Consider the following 17,977-nt stretch of genomic DNA (forward strand, 5'->3'; position numbering starts at 1 on the left):
GCATTTGCTTGAATGAATGCCTTGATCCTTGGATTCAGGATATCATGTGAGGAAATTGTGAGTTTATTTTTAGACCAGTTTCATTACTCTGTCATGTATACAAGCTTCTGGAAGAATGATCTTAAATAGCCTCTTGTAGTTGGCCCTCTGCTAATACCTCAACAAGCTGGATTTTGTCCTGGTAAAAGCTGCACTGGACAACTGCTGAATCTTATGCAGTTCATAGAAGATAGGTTTGAAGCTCATAAGGTGACAGGGGTGGTATTTGTTGACTTATGATCAGCCTACGACATTGTCAACCACTGGCTACTACTACTCCAGGTATACAAATGACCAAGGATTTTAGCCTAACTAGGTTCATCATAGCAGTTCTGCAAAACAGCAGGTTCTTGAGTGACATTCAAGGGCAACACAGCCTATGAAGACTACAGAAAAACAGTCTTCCCCCAAGGAAGCGTGTTGGCTCCAGTCGTATTCGACATGTATACAAACAATGGACCTATTGCCCCCAACACCAGGAGTTTCTGGGATGCTGATGACCTTGCTCTTGCCACTCAGAGCTCAGATTTTGACTCAGTGGAGAACACTGTCAAGAGTGCCCTTGAAAACCTATCAAGATACTATGGCACAAATCAGCTTAAACCAAACCTCTCGAAGACTCAAGTGTCTCCTCTGCATTTGAGAAATAGGTTGATGATAGTATGGTCAGGAGTTGAATTACAACATTGCTACAATCCAAAATACTTAGGAGTGACACTGGACAGATCTCTTGCTTTCAAGAGACACTGCATGAATTGCAAGTTGAAGGTTTTTGCCAGGAACAATCTGTTAATAAAACTGGCCAGATCACAGTGGGGCTGAACCTGAAACCATTTGAACCTGTGCACTTGCATTACCGTATTCTGCAGCAGAGTATGCTTGTTCTGTTTGGTATAATTCATCACGTGGCAAACAGGTAGACATAGGTAGGTCCTAATGACGCCTGCAGAGTTATAACAGGTGGTTTGAAATCTATTCCTGATGAATGGATTTACCACCTTGCAGGAATAGCACCATCTCCCATTCAAAGAGAAATTGTGGTGAATAAAGAATGAAAGAAAGTGGAACAAGAAAAAAACCATCCTCTGTATGGGCATAAACCGCATTCGCAGCGATTGAAGTCAAGGAAGAGTTTCCTTAGAACATCAAAGGTACTTACTACCACTACTGAAAACAGCAGGGTGCAGCTTTGGAGGGATAAGACTTCCCTTCCCTTTGGTTGAAAAAAGTTTCTGAATCTCTGCCTCCAAGACATGACGTGAAATGGATGACCTGGAAATCTTTGAATAGGCTGAGATCAGGAGTGGGTAGATCAAGATTTTATCTGGCAGGATGGGTGTACATAACCAAAAACAATATTAAATGTGATTGTGGAGAAGTCCAGACCATCCAGCACATGCTTCAGTGTCGCCTGTGCGCAGCTCCGGTATTGAAGAAGACCTCCATCAAGCAACAGAAAAGGGACTGGAAGAGGCCAAGATTTGGTCAAAGACTGTATGACATGCTAGCTGTGCATCTATATATGTTTCCGTCATGAGAGGGGAAAAAAAAAAAAGATCACATGACTGTTGCTTCCGCTATCCCTACTGGATGGCAAGGAGGAAATTATTATATTCATAATAACTCACTATGTTTGAGCTCAGATGATGATCTAAGATTTTACAACAGATGGATGTCAGTGATTTAGATATTAGTTTTGGGATCCCTTCTGCTACCATTCTTGTAGACGGGAGTGAACATTGCGTTCTCCCACCTATTGGTCACAGTGTTTCCTTTGAGAGGGATCTGCAATACATTATGGTTAAATGATGGTCTATGGTCTACTTCAGGAGCAAGTTCTTTAGGCATTCCATTGAGCCATGTAACTTTATCAATTTTAGTAATTTCCCAATACCACTGACGCTAATAGTAAATAATACATCTTTGCATCGATGCAAAAAAAAAAAAAAAAGGCGTTCAATATTGATGCTTTTAATTTGATACCCTCAGATTCAGTTCCTGTGCCTTACTTTAGTGTCTGTGCCAACTTTGATGCCAGTGATTGCCTTTATGTAAGATTAGAATTTCTTTGCATTTTGTGTTAGGTCTCCTGATAAAGTTCTGCTGCAGTAGTTATTAAAAGTTTCATGCTTTACACTTCCAAACAAATTTCATTTAGCGTCTGTACATCTATACTCTTATGTTTTGTTTTACATCTATTGCGCAGTATTTGCTATCTCAAGTTCCTGTATTCAGATCAAATACTACTGCTTCTTTATGCAATTCATGTAAATCTTACAACTTATTGTAGATACTCTTCATACTTTGGTAATCATTGTTGCTATAACCATGTCATGATCACTCATAACAGGTTCATTGTATGTGCTAGCGAGCTGAGATTTTCTGTTAACTTTTTATTTACATATGGGAGTGAGTCTAGTGATCAATAAAGAGATGCAGTTGTAAGTTTATGTTCAGTTTTGAGTCTGATGTTGCCCAAAAAAATGTAGTATGCATTATCTTTTTAGTGAATTTGAGCTTTTCGTCCATTGCAACAAAAACACCACTTCATTCGCATGAGCCTATCCTTTTCATGTATTCTTAGATTTATACCAGAAATCTAACTGCTTTCAGTTTCACATTTTGGTGAAGGTGCCATATATAGGCATACCATTGTTTTATGATAAAGCCCTGTGGATAGACTTTTAGTAGTAGCTGTCCCAGCTTGTAGGCAGGCATCTTTGATTTTGTCATATGCTAGAAGTACAAAGGGTGTAATTAACGAGTACACTACGAGAATAGTTTTTTTAACCATATAACATAGTTTTTTTCCGCACTTTACAGTGTTCTAGGAACTGTCACAATTTAGTACTCCATTTCACTTGTAAAATTAGCATCTTTGGATTAGCTTCCTGTTGTTGAAATATTTGGTTGATTGGTTGTACAATGGAGGAATACATACAGCACAGTGTTAAAGATAGAATCCTCAAAACTTTATGAAACTGGAGAAACTTGTGGCTGCTTGTATAGGCATGAACACTTTTTTTAAAATTTTGTTCAAAGACTATTAACAAAAGAAGGGCAATTAACCTTATCATGGTTCTCAGCCCTCACACCTGATATTGCAGTGACACAGAAAAACAATTTTTACACTCATTGTAGCAATTTTTCTAAACTTTTGCAGATTTATGTGAAGTATGTCAACCTGTCTGCTATCACAAAACTTGTTTGTGCTGTGGACTTTCAACTTAGTGTTTTGCATAGTTGTGAAGTAATAGTCAGAAATGGACTGATGTTTATGAAAAAGGAGGAAGGCATGGTGATGTACTCAGTACACACACACACACACACACATATATATATATATTTATCCTGCCAACTGGTTATACTGTAGATTGTACCATACAGGAAAACAGTTTCTGCTTCAGGTTATCTATAAAGAATTCGGTGCAGACATAAAACCATCATTATTGCTTCTTTGAAGAACACTTTTGTGTTTCCTTTATGTCATTGTAATTATTTCAGTAACTAGAAGCACTCTCTGCATGTGCACTAACATTCAGATCAATACTAAATGCTCATTGCACACTCTGTTTCACAAGGGAGAGTCAGAAGTAGCTGAATAACACTCTCTTCACACTGGACATTTACAGATATCTGCATGAAACAAGAGAAGGTGTAAAAAAAATGCTGCAGTGGTTTGTGTATGTATCTGAAGAGATATACACACACCACACAGGAGTGTTTTACACTTTCTTCTTGTTTCATGCACATAACTGTAAACATTCAATATGACTGGAGTTGTGTGGGTCACTATAGAAACAAATTTTCTAAATGAGAACAGTCTGCTACACTAGTTATTATTTGGATTAAATTTTCCATTTATTTTGCATTCTGCACAACCGCACAGTTTTGGCAGTGTTCAGTGTAGTCCTGGTCCTTTTGGGCTATTATCTATATAAATGCTGGTTTGCTTACTTTTATGTGAAATCTTCATTAATAGTGACAGTTCATTGACCCATTTTCTCTGATTACTTACTGTTAAAAAGAAAACCTTTGTTGTTATAATTCCTCGTGTCAGATACCTTGTTACAGGAGCAAATCAGAAGAGACTTGGTTTGCTAATTGAAGATTGCACTCACACTGCAAAGTAATCAGAGAGAATAAGCTCATGAATTGTCACTACTGCTGAAGATATCACATAAAAGGAAATCAACCAACTGTCATAAGGACAACATGTTGATGCAGAACATGAGATACCATGCAAGAAGCACTGTCAAGAGCCATTACAAAATGGGTACATAGTTGGGGAATTTAAAGTAAAAAGTTAAAATCAGTTCAGAGTCTTGCTGCTAGATTGGTTACTGATGAGTTCGATCAGTACAGGAGTATTACAGAAATGCTCTGTGAAATCATATGGGAATCTCTGGAAGAAGGAAGACATTCATTTGTGGAACACTATTGCCAAAGTTTAGAGAATTGGCATTTGTGACAGTTTACAGACTTAATCTGTTGTCACCAATATACATCTCACATAAGGACCACAAAGCTAAGATAAGGGAGTTCAGGGTTTATAAGACGGCAGCTAGTCAGTTTTCTCTTGCTACATTTGCGAATGTAACAGAAAAGAGAATGACCATACGCCAATTAAAATTATTTTGCGTGTGACGTTTCAGTGAGTCGAGCAATAGGGGCAACCACCATCCAATTGTAATTCGTCCTTGAGTGTCGTGCTCACTGTGTTGTCTGTTTTTAGTGCCTTGTGAAGCGAGCTGGTTGCACATAGGCAACAGTGCATCCTGCCACTGCAATCTGTCAACCACAAAGCAATTTTAATCAAAGTGTAGTAATGGTACGAGGTGCCCTCCTTCATGCATAATACGGTAGCTTGAGGAGTACATGTGGAATCCACCAAATGACATTCAGTGTGGAAAACTCAGAAAATTTGTTTTGAAATCACAAAAAATAAAAAAAGATAAAAAGACTGTGATAACAGTCAGTGAGATAAGGAAAGGACAAACTGAAGGTAGCAGCATATACAAAACAAACATTGGGGGCAGCAGTAGAAAGTTAATGTAAAAAGAAAGGATGCAGAAGCCTCTTTCTCTTTCTTTCATATTTTTCCTTTTTCATCTCTATTCCAATGTATTGGGGAAAGTTGTGAAAGATCCGCGCGCGCGCGCGCACACACACACACACACACACACACACACACACACACACACACACACACACTCTCTCTCTCTCTCTCTCTCTCTCTCTCTCTCTCTCTCTCTCTCTCTCTCTGTCTCCTCCTCTCCCCTTCCCTCTCTCCCTCCCCCCACTCTTTTTTGGGGGGGGGGTTGTTTATTGTCCATACAATGTTGCAGTTACTGCATTGTAGAGTATCGTCAGCTTTTGAGCTAAAATATAATCTTCTGAGTCCACTTACTTCAGCTCCAGAAAGTCACATTCGCAAATAATTACACACACATGAGGGGGAACGGTAGGGGAATACAACTTAAAGATGATGTATCTAAATATTTTAGTGAATAAGGTGGCAATAGAATTAACTGTAATTTTTTAGCCTAAATGATATTTCAGTCTGATAATGCAATTTAATTTTAGATGAGACAGATGTAGATCGCCGGCGTCGCAAACGCCGTAAGAAGAAGAATAATAATGTTGAGGAAGGACAGATAGTTGCTACTGAATCATCACCCCCATCATCACAGCAACAGCAATCATCACCACCACCACCAGCAGGAACTGTAGATACACGTGCTCAAGCTGCAGAGGATGAAAAGCAGCAGGCAAAACCCATACTTATGGTGGAGGTTGAAAATGTAACTCATGAGAAGTTTCGCCAAACAGAAGAGGTCAAGGTATGGGCATAATAGAAATATGATTTAATTCTAGGGTATCACATTGGAATATGTTAATGATTTCAGATTAGATATTTATTATTGTTCCCCCCCCCCCAAAACGTTTTGGAAATTGATGTATGTGTAAAATGTTACCCATAGGCCCCACTGTTAGTTGTGTTTTGTATTGCACGGTAAGCATAACCACCACAAATTTCCAACATGGTTGTGTTGTAATGAGGTTCCCACACTCATTTAATGTAACATCTCATTGCTAAAGTTTGGAACATAAGTCACCCACATGTCTGGACTGTGTTGTATAATATGTATGTGCCTACTCTTCCTTGAACACTTGCTCGGTGTTCAGGTCAGGGATGTAGTTAGGATTTATAAGTGGTGTGGGCTTGAGAATAATGTATTCATGTTCAGAAAAAAGAAATCATATCAGTTTATTTTCTTGTAGTGAGGATTGCCAGGTGTAGTGGAAGAGGGGCGGGAGGTTTGTAACTTCATTAGCCTCAGATGAATCTTGGAGGAAACCAGAAGAGATGTCTGTTCTCTGTGGTCGTGACTCTGAGAGCACTTCATCTCACAAGTCAGATGACCTAGAGCGTGAGTTGATTGGTTGATTTGGTTGATAAAAGGTTGGACTATTCTGGCATGAACCACTTACTTGTTACCGTATCAGCGAAAGGTGAGCGATGAAAAAGTGGTCTTTTTGTAACATTTAAATAATAAAAATTTGTGACTGTTGGACAGGAACATGCTAATTGAGAAAGAGAGAGAGATGCTACAATTAGACATAGTAGAGATCATGAAATGAAATAGAAAGTGAACACAGACTTCTAGTTATATGACTAGAGAGCAATAAGAACAGCACTAACTTTAAATTTAACAGACACTGATATCAATATATACTGAAATTTTGTCAGCTAATGATGGAAAGGAATGAGATGGATCATCAATATAAATTACTGTCACCAGATGGGTTTCCCTGACTGTTATCTCTACTTTAAATTAGCGGATAATGCAAAGATAATAAGAGGCATTGGTGTGTAATTTTTGAAAAGAAAATAATAATTTATTGTATTAAGTTTTTGATTGAAAGAAATTTGAATTTTTGTCGGTATATGGGTTGCATTATTGCTGTTTCAGTCATGAAATTGCACTACACATAAAGAGAAGAAGAAGAAAATACACTTTCATTAAAACTGTTCATTAAAGTAATAAATTCCTATAATCTCTGTACAGAGCAGGTCATTTATAGAAGTGATTTATATTTTTACACCATGATTGATGATGCATTGGCAGCTGCCTTTATGCCTTTTTCTCCAGCGCTTTTTAGTGGCTCAGTAGATAAATAAAGTTTAAAGGTATTTTTTCACATTTTCCCCAAAGAGAGCCTCGTCAGAATTTAGAGGTGCACATTCATATGTACCGTTATCTATACCACTGTATTATCATTGAAGTGATTAAGTGACAAAGGAAAAATAAATAATACAGTTAGATGAGCATACATGCAAAATTTGTTATCTTTACATGCTCCCTACATATTTAAAACTTCTTGGCAGATTAAAACTGTGTGCCCGACCGAGACTCGAACTCGGGTTCGAGTTCGAGTCTCGGTCGGGCACACAGTTTTAATCTGCCAGGAAGTTTAATATCAGCGTACACTCCACTGCAGAGTGAAAATCTCATTCTGCAAACATCCCCTAGGCTGTGGCTAAGCCATGTCTCCGCTATATCCTTTCTTTCAGGAGTGCTAGTTCTGCAAGGTTCGCAGGAGAGCTTCTGTAAAGTTTGGAAGGTAGGAGACGAGATACTGGCAGAAGTAAAGCTGTGAGTACCGGACGTGAGGCGTGCTTTGGTAGCTCAGGTGGTAGAGCACTTGCCCGCGAAAGGCAAAGGTCCCGAGTTCGAGTCTTGGTCGGGCACACAGTTTTAATCTGCCAGGAAGTTTCATATCAGCGCACACTCCGCTGCAGAGTGAAAATCTCATTCCCTACATATTTGTTCTATTTCGTTTGTCCCCACTGGCTACTGGAAACAGGAATTTGTTAATGAATGGTTACAGCAGCCAGTAGTCTAGTATCAGTTTGCTTTCCACACTGTGTGAGGCAAGTATCTAGCATAGGTTTATAGGTGTTAAGTTAATTTGATATCATTATTTGCATTTTGTTTGGTGTTGCACTGTGTTTAGGTTCAAATCTTTATTGATTTCTGCAGCACATTTACATTCTATGAGGATCGAGATACAAGTGTTGTTACTTTTATTTTGGCCTTGAATGAAGTGGAAGGTACAAACGTAAACACAAAGTTTATAAATCTCTCTTAAATAAGAAAATCTTAATTACACGTAATATTGCAAATCTTACAGGTAGTTTCCTGTTAATGACCCAGTCTTTATTTATTCTTTTTCTGTTGGTTATCGGTGTGTGACGCTGAAGTGTCACTGTCTGTTTTAGCTATTTGTCCCCATACTGCAATCCATTCGTGCTACAAGGTTGTTACAGTTATTGGATGCAGTAGATGACCGATACCATTGTTCGGCTTGTTGAGAGTTATTGTCTGATATGACATTATCACATAAAGCAGGCACAAGCACAGTGATTTGTATTCAATGCCATTACCCTCCTGGGAGACTATGATGACCCAACAGTCTTGCAGTGAAAGTTGAGGAGGTACAAGACATGAGAGATCCGGCACTCATATAGTCAAGTAATACACTATGCAATCTTCTTTACACTCCTTTCATTGCTTCTGAGTACCCATGAAGAGCACATGTCACTCAGCAGTGTTCTTGCACAAATATAGCATACTTCGCAGGGGAACTCACCATTAAGTTTACACAGTACCTTGAATTATTACATATAATGTTGCTCTCATTTCATAAGCTACTCTGTACTTGTGCCAAACTTTTCACATCATCCAGTGCCTAATACTGCATCCTTCACTACTTCCAAGAAAATATTGCCCATGTCCTCATGTGATATTTTAACATAATTGATATGGCCTTAGGTCACTTTATCAATACACCTTTGTTGCACGACATTTTAACCATTACTCATCACATTTGTCTCTGATTGGTAAATGTTTATTGGCGGCATCATTTTGGCTCTGCTCTTCACAATTCTTTAGTGGGTACACAATATCTACCATGTACTTCATTATGTATACTTTGTCAACACGCACCGAGTAAGCTAACATGTTGGTCGAGTAATACTTACAAACTTCATTCTCTTTCAAGTAGAGATCACAACCCATACTCCGGTTCATTACACTGCGTGCAAATAGCAAGCATTTTTGAAGAGGTCTGATCAATTTATAACTGAATCTCAAAGACTTGGAGGAGAATAGTCCACTTGTACTACCTACTTGAGAGCTAAGTCCAATACTACAAGCAAGGAGATACATGCAATTTTCTACCAAGAAAATAGACTTCTACTTGCTATAGCAAAGGATTATATTAGCTTCTATAGGCACTAGATACTCAGCAAGCTTAGTTTTCATAATCTTATATTGCATTGTGTTGCGTTTATGACACATTATAATTCAATGTGAGCTTGTATTATGTTCACAGTGTACATTTTGTCTTTGTCGTTGAACCATGTGGATGACTTTACATCACAAGTTATGAGTTTAACTCATTAAAAAAAGAAAGTTTATTTTTGTTGTGAAGTACTCGGTACCTTGTAGTTCTAGTTAAGCCACTAATACGTGTGGATAATGTGCATTTACATTATGAGTTTTGTTGTCCAGGTTTTTCTTATACATACATAAGAAAGGTCTGTCCACCTCACCAAGTGGGGTGGTTTAGTGGCTAGCACACTGGTCTCGCATTCGGGAGCACAGAAGCGTCCGCAGCTCGTGGTCTAGTGGCTAGTATTGCTGCCTCTGGGATCACGGGGTCCCGGATTAGATTCCCAGCTGGGTTGGGGATTTTCTCTGCCTGGGACTGGGTGTTTGTGTTGTCCTCCTCCTCCTCCTCCTCCTCCTCATCCTCCTCCTCCTCCTCCTCCTCCTCATCATCATCATTTCGTAACAGTGGCTGGATTGTACTGTGAAACAAACTGGACTGTGTAAAAATTGGGACTTTGTACGGGTGCTGATGACCGCACAGTTGGGCATCCCACGAACCAGACATTACATCACGTCCGGCGACCATCCTGATTTAGGGTTTCCATGGTTTCCCTAAATCGCTTCAGGCAAATGCTAGGATGGTTCTTTTGAAAGAGCACGGCTGACTGCTTTCCCCATCCTTCCCTAATTTGATGGGACCAATGACCTTTCTGTTTAGTCCTCACCCCCTAATCCACCAACCAGCTGTCCATCATGGAGGTTCATTACTTTCAATACATGTTTAAAAAGAGTGGTATCTTGCTCAAATGTATTAAGTATACTAAAGCTCTATACAACTAGTGTGCCACAGTGAAGGGTCATTGGCCACAACACACAGTGTAAGCAAGCATGTTCAGTCTCTTCACATTACTATTTTATTTCTTTCTTCTGAAGTAAATCTTAGGTGTGATTAGTGACTCGGGGTCTTAGTTTTGATTTCATGATAGGCTTGAGACATAAGGACACTTCGGTTCAATTTGCATTCAACTTTATTGTCAGACTGCCATAACTTCACCTGTTTGCCTCCCCAACATTCACTGTGTCGGTTTTTAAACGTTCATTCCATTGGGCTTGCCTCAGGATGGAAACAGGATATCACGATATGTTTTATATCCTGAACCTTTAAAAATTTATTCCATTTGTCACTCATAAAATTTGAAACGTTGTCTGTTGCCAATTCTCGGCAAATGATCCTCTGATGTTCTCCTGATAATGAGGGCCAAGGTTCAGTCTTTGTGGCATACACCTGGCGATATTTTGTGAAACCATTGTATAGAGCAATGATGTACTTCACTCCTTCCTTATGCCGTGGCAATGGCCCTTTGGCATCGAAAGATACCTGTTCTAACAGTTTGGTTGGAACAATGGGGTGTAATTCATTCGGACAAGACTGATTTGAATGCTTTTCTGGCTGATAACACTCAACATTAAAACCCACTGAACCCAATACCAAATGTTAAGAAAATAGCAATAATTTACAATTTTATTGGTGCACTTGTATATACCATAATGTCCCCTAGCAGGATTGGTGTAATTGATGAAATTGTCTACACACCATCTAGAAGATTGTGGGGTATGACGGTGAAATAATATTTCATTATGCATTCTACCATTATTGCTTTGTTGAAATTTTTGTTTAACTACCTTCCACCGAAGATCAGCATCTTGCAATAAGCTCATGTTCTTACACATTTTTAGGTAATATGGACAGTGTGTGCCATCATGCATGAGTAGGACTAGAAAGTTGCATGTTGATTCAAGAGCTCTGTGAACTTGCTAAACCCTTGTGGAAAACATGAAAGGGTGTCCATGATGACATTTTGTTTTCCCTCTATGTAAATAATCTCAAAACTAAATTCTTGTAGAAAGTAACACCACTACGCCACGTGTGCATGGAGCTATTTACAAGTTAGGAGGAATGACAATGCCTCATGTGCTTTCTCCGTAGGTAATATTCAAATTTCCTAAAGGCCCATATGACCGCTGAAGCTTCCAGAACTGTGTTACAGATTGTGCCTGTTTGCATTCAGTGAGTATCCTACTTGCAAAATGTATTGCACAGATGGTACTCCTACCTTCTCTTTCTTTAATTTGAACGTAACCCTGAGAGGAGGTATCCATGGCCAAAGAGAAATCTTCATTCATGTCTGGACGATGCAGAAAATTTGCGTTGACTGATGCTTTTTTAATTGCTTCAAAATCGTGTTGACACTGTGCCACCCAGAACCACAAGGAGTTTTATGTATCATATTCAACAAGCTGTCACTGTTCAGTAGTTGGTTAGGTACAAAATTATGAAAGATTGAGGCCAGACCAAGGAATGACTTGAGCTGTTGCTTTGTCTGTGAGACTGGAAATCATTTAATTGCCTCAGTTTTGCTTTTATCCAGATGGAGAAATAATATAGCCTAGAAATTTTATTTCCTGTCTAGCAAATTTTGACTTCTTCAAATTTATTGTTATGTTAAAATGCAAAAATCTATTGAGTACCTTATCTACAAGTTCTACATGTTCCTTCCGGGATTTGGTTCAATTAAAGAGATTGTCCACTAATGCAGTTACCTTGTTCAGTAGCTCTGGACCAAGAACACTATCCAGAGCTGAGATAAAAATTCCTGCACTGATATTTAGTCCAAAAGGAAGGACATAGAATTGAGAACTTCTACCTGAGCAAGCAAAGGCCATATAAATCCTACTGTCCGGCTAAAGGGCAACCTACCAGTATGAATAGCTCAAATTTATACTTGTTAAGTATTTGAGTTTATGAAATTTGGGTATTTGTTCATCTAAGTTTTCTTGTTTTGTTGATCACTTCACACCTAAAATGAGATGAATGCTGCCATCTGATTTTGCCACTGTGAGAAGTGGACTGCAGTACAGAGACTGCGAAGGTTCTGTTATTTGCCAGTTAGTCTCCCGTTTGATCCATTTCCAGACTGCCTCTCTTTTTGCCCATTGCATGACATAAGACAAATGACAAAAGCTCTGGTGTGGTAACCCTATATATATACATATACACCCAAATCACTCCAGATAATTTGCTAAATACAGGAAGGTATTTTGAGAGAAAGTTAAATCATTCATTCCTCTGCCCCACCGTTAAGGATAGTGATTTGTGCACCTTTTCCTGTGTTGCTTGTACCTCGATTTGTGATTCTATTAACAAGTCCAATTTTGTACGTTAACAGATAACACTTCTGGGTAGGTAAGCTGTAAATTTATTCTCTGGCAATACTTATTGTGTAGTGGTTTTGTTTGAATCAGTTCCAAGGGAACTTTCTGTTTTGTCAACATACAGATAACATTTACCCTTATCCAAATCTAATCGTGCCCAGTGTTGCTATGAAATTCCATTCCCATAATGCAACTGACTAATTTGTGTACGACGAGAAGCAAATGTTTTACTGTCACATTTCCCTTGGTCACAGGAATGAGGACATGTCTTTACACCTTGCAATTTATTACCCATCGCACTCAGTATCTGACAATTTTGTGAATTTAGCGCCAGGAATGTGTGGACATAAATGGCCGTGCTGATTCTGTGAATGGACCTGTTGCTATAAAGTTGGCAGATGAACCTGTATGGAGAACAGTCTGAATCGGAATACGACCTATCTGGGCATTGGTCACAGTGTGTACTATATCTTCCCCCACTTGCTTGCAAGGTACATCATTGTCACATAGTACGTCTCTAATATCTTGGTCATTTTTGTATGTGAGGAATTGAATGTGTTGCTCAGTTTGCCCTCGCCTTGTCCTTCGGCCATCGCTGGAGTGCTTAACAAGGCCGATTAGAGTTTTTCATAGGTTTTGGCAGGATGGCACTACTGTTGTCTGTTTCTTCCATTATATTTACTGTGTACCTCCGCTTACTCCAATTGGTGTTCCACATGGGGATGTGAATTTTGACTAGCACAGCTCACCTGCTTGCATTGTGCTGACTGGGTATTTCCGAGTCTGCCATTACCATGTTTCCCCAAGTTACACCTGGAACACCTTGCCAGCTATGACCACGGCCATTGTCATTATTTTTATGGCCTCCTCAGTTCTGATATCCAGGGTTGTATTGGTATACTCCACTTACCCTGTAATTGTTACTTATGCGGTAATTTGCAGTTCCCTGTTTTTGTTATTATTATTGTGTATAAGTGGAATGGGATGGTGCCAATTGCCTCAGTCATTATTATTGTAGTTGGCATTGTTGGGGTTCCCATTCCCCCTTGCATTATTGTGCATATTTTTTATTGCTAGCTTGTCCCATTGTGTCTTCATGACTGAGATCAGTGGAATCCAACAGAGAAAGAAAGTATTTCAAATCTGTCTCAGACAAGATTTTCTCTGATATTTGACGGTAATTTCCCTTCAAGAATCTGGAGCACATCTAGTTCCAGTACCTCATTTTGTTAATATTCTTCTCACAGTACCCCAGTAAGCCCCTTTATTTACTGTTGCAGGGTTCTGTGTTGAATACCTCCCTTATAAGATGTTCTTGAGCTCAGTCTGACCAAAGTTTGCCTAAAAAGGTTTGTTCAGATTATGCGTATGTTCGGCATTGCTCCGTTACATCTGCCACCCGCAGTAAAGCATCTCCTTGGAAGAAGGCTACCACATAATGTATTTTTTGAGCCTCTTCCCAATTATGTGATAGTGTGTTATGGAAAGTTTTTATAAATACCTTTGGTGGCACCTTTTTGATTCTGATGATAAAACCTGAAAAACGACATTTTTTCAAGTAATACAGATGAAGGTGAGGGTCCTACCCACGGGGTTTTGTGTCATTGGCATAGGTGATATTATCTGGTAGTTTACTTGATAAGTTGTTGGCGTCTTTACCTCATTACCAGTACTATAATCTATTTACATGGCATTGTGTATCGGAAAAGGTGTGTACATACTTTCTTGCATGTGTCACAGATTTTTTTTACATGTTAAATGAATTAAGTTGGATTTGGTTTGTGTGCACTTATGTTACATGGCACTGATTCAGATGGCAAGTGCTGCACCGCAGCTTCATACTCCTGTCTGCTTTTACTATGCTCTCAGTTTCTTTATCAGGTACCATTCTTGCTGTTTTCTGTATACAGGTTCAATTCTCGTGTACCACCTTTCATGTGATGGTAGAGTCACCGCACCTAGCTTATGTGATTGTTTAGATTTTTTTTACAGTTTAATGAAACCCATTTCCTATGATAGTTTGTGCACTCTGCCTGGAAGTTCATTGCGATTCGATTATAATTCAGACACTTTTGTTTGAACAGTAGATAATTTGTTTGTTCCATCTTGGGATGCGCTACTTGTAAGGAATCTTGTTTAGCCACGAGATCATCTAGTTGACTTGTAATTTTGTTCCTCAAGCACCTGGGAGAATTTGCTGTTCATCTGACTGTTAATTTGTGTGAATTCATTATTGATTTGCGTAAACATTGAGTGTATGTATTATATTACTAAATTCACGCCACCTGCATCATGTAAGTCCAAATTGCCTATAATTGGTGACATAAAATTCTTATTGAAGATCACATGGTTTCCCAGGATGGGCTTTGTGGAGTATCCAATCCTGGTGCCGTTTCTTTCTTTACATCGGTCTGTAAAAATGGGTTACCATCTTGTGGCTGCAATGACATGTCATCGGCACTTTCTATTGTTACACACATTTTCATTCAATGTTGTGCCAAATGTGGATCACATTGTTATGTGTGAGCTACTGTTGCCCTGGTACAATGTATTTCCATTTTCAGTTATTAACTCATTTTTCTGTCGTGATATTGTCTGAATTCAACCGAGCATTTGTGCTCAGAAAACTACTCATTACTCGATTTTTCTTTGGACATGTTGTTTGTATTCTCAACTTTATCCAGTATAGTAATTAAGTTATTTTCATTCAGTGGTTTTAGTTAAAACTATTGTAAATAATGTCTACAACAATGGCTAACAAGCAAAGAACAGAATAATTTAGTCTTTACTGTTACGCCTCAACAGTAAAGCATCTACCGTCAAATGCTTTAGCAACCAAACGTTCTGCCATTATTGAAACACTGTGGATTTCCAAAACTTCCTTGTCAAAATTGATCCTTCAGGCAATTTTAAAAGGCTTTGAGGTCATTTTACAATTTTGTTTTCTCACTTTGCTGACTTTCTGTCTCGAACAAAGTGTAGTAATTGTACCTTATTTTTTCTCGTTAGTATTGTTTGCTCTTATCATTCTTATTTTTGTGATAGTGTCCAAAAATGCATATGAAAGGAAGAATTTTACATTGCTAGTTTACATAAATTGATATTTTCATCTAGCATTATTATGCTCACAGACATTATGGTCACCAATTGTAGTGTAATTTTTAAAAAGGAAATAATAATTTTTATTAGAGAAAGTTTTTGATTGAAATAAATTTGAATTTTTGTCAAATATGTGAACAAATGCTTAAAATTTATGTGCAGGGCAGGCCATTTATAAAAGTGATTTGTATTTTTGCACCATGATTGATGACGCAGTGCCAACTGCCTGGATGCTTCCAGTCATTTGTCATATTTGTATTCCAGATTATGTATCTTCTTCTCCGGCAGGTTTTAATGGTTAAGAGGATAAATAAACTGAAGGACAGACAGACAGATTGTAGAATTCTTGCGTAAAAATTTCTCAGTTCACTTGCCATGTCAAATTCAGATGAAATTCCAAGCTTTCAATGATATCCATCATCATCTTCGCCAGGGACTAAAACTGACTGTCATGAACTGGCAAGATTTCCTCTTTTTATACCCACAGAATGGCATCTGATTGGCTGGATTACGTCATGGTGGTGCAGGCAGAGGTGGCGTTCTCTACATCCAAAGATTTTGCTTGTGCTCTCTTTTTAGCATTGCTTGCAGTGCCATCCATCACTTCAGGCAGGGTACTACGAGAAGTATTCCTGTGTGTTTTTTCCTTGTATAGTGCACACTTCTAAGCATTGTTAAATGTCTGTTGAAGTTGTTTTCACAGAGTCAGATTTCAACAGCTTCTCTAATCACAGAGTCCCAATAGTTTGCAGGGTAAGTAATTATTCTCATATGTTCAAACAAAATCTTGGGCTTATTTAACAGGCTGTGCTCTTGCCAATACTGATTTATGCAAATCCCTGTATTTAAGGTGATGTTGAAGATTGGCAACCAGGTGTATAGACTAGCCCGTGTAACTCTTACAACACTTGCAAGGAATGTTATAAATTCCCAGCACTCTCATCCCGAGATTATCTTTGACAGGTTGCAAAATTTCTCTAATTTTTCCTGGTGACTGGAAGACTGGTCTTGATTTCTTGTCTGCTCAGCACTACCTATCTTGCTAGTGGTTGCACTGTAGAATTGGAGCTACGCTGTGTGTTGGTCCTCTTGGCTCGTTTGGATGGTGTTGCGTCTTGGTTTTCTCATCAGCACTGATCTGATGTCACGGAGAAGAATACCCATTCCTTCTTAACACCATCTTAAGACGTTGAGGAAAAGAAAAAAAAAAAAAAAAAGAGTTTGTCATTACAGACGTGTTTTACAGTCAGTTGTAACAATACACAATAGTACATTACAAACTCTGTGCATTCCATGGCACCAGGAGACTTGCCAAGAATCGACAGTAATGTGACATGACACCGAATTATTGTCCTTTCCAGGAGGATGAAGTGTGAAGAGAGACCATAGTGTGAGTTGAGCACCCATTCAGAGTGGATGTTACCTGACTTGAACAGCTCTTTTAGGTAAAGACTGCAGTTCAGCATGGAAGTAATGCCTGACAATGCCACAAAGGAGCTTGTGGAAGTGGTAGGAAATGCTGCTTTACTGTATTAAATGGGTGATCAATAGGTACATACACTCAGACATAACAGAGTTGCAATGGCCGACATGCATCGATCTGGGCCACCTGTCGGTGTGCGTATGGCTCTGCTCGTACCCAGATTGCCCATTGCTTGGAGAAGACAGAAGATGGATGCTTCAGGAATTGGTATTGAGAAGACAACAAATCTGCATGATTTTATGCAACAAGCTACACATGTGTAAAGTTGGTGCAAACTGGTTGCTTCATGCATGAAATGGAGAAATGAACACACATGAATTTTGTCAAGTGCATCTAGTGTGTTACAGGAAGGAGGGAGACAATAAGCTTGTGGGAATTGTCGTCATAGATGAATTCTGGGGCAGGACCTATGGGACAGAACTGAAACACTTGTCCGTGGAATGGAGTCGTCCAGGTTCACCACGCAGGCAGGAATTTCATTGCAATCCCTCTCCTTCTAAGTTAATGGTCATCATAGCATATGACATTAGACGAGTGATTTTGTGTAATTTTGTACCACATGAACAAACTGCTAATCCACTGCACTACTATCGCACTTTCCTTCAATGACACCTATGATGGACTATTGAGGAGAAATGTGTTGAACTTCTACATGATGTGTTGGTTCTTCAGGACAGTGTGAGAGCCCATACAGCAGCATGTGTATGGAATTTGCTCATGCATTGGCGATATGAAGTACTGG

At 38.9% G+C, this 17,977-nt stretch overlaps 1 protein-coding gene across 1 annotated transcript in view; it reads left to right on the forward strand.

Annotated features, from left to right (window-relative positions):
- The window catches only part of LOC124795316 (lon protease homolog, mitochondrial-like), a 155,019-nt gene that overhangs the window by 59,603 nt on the left and 77,439 nt on the right, over positions 1-17,977 (forward strand). The window contains exon 4 of the mRNA XM_047259287.1: positions 5,626-5,882. Within this exon, the coding sequence (XP_047115243.1) occupies positions 5,626-5,882 (257 nt within the window). The remainder of the gene's footprint in view (positions 1-5,625; positions 5,883-17,977) is intronic.

Source organism: Schistocerca piceifrons, chromosome 4 (assembly GCF_021461385.2).
Source record: "Schistocerca piceifrons isolate TAMUIC-IGC-003096 chromosome 4, iqSchPice1.1, whole genome shotgun sequence".
In the NCBI taxonomy this organism is placed as follows: domain Eukaryota; kingdom Metazoa; phylum Arthropoda; class Insecta; order Orthoptera; family Acrididae; genus Schistocerca; species Schistocerca piceifrons.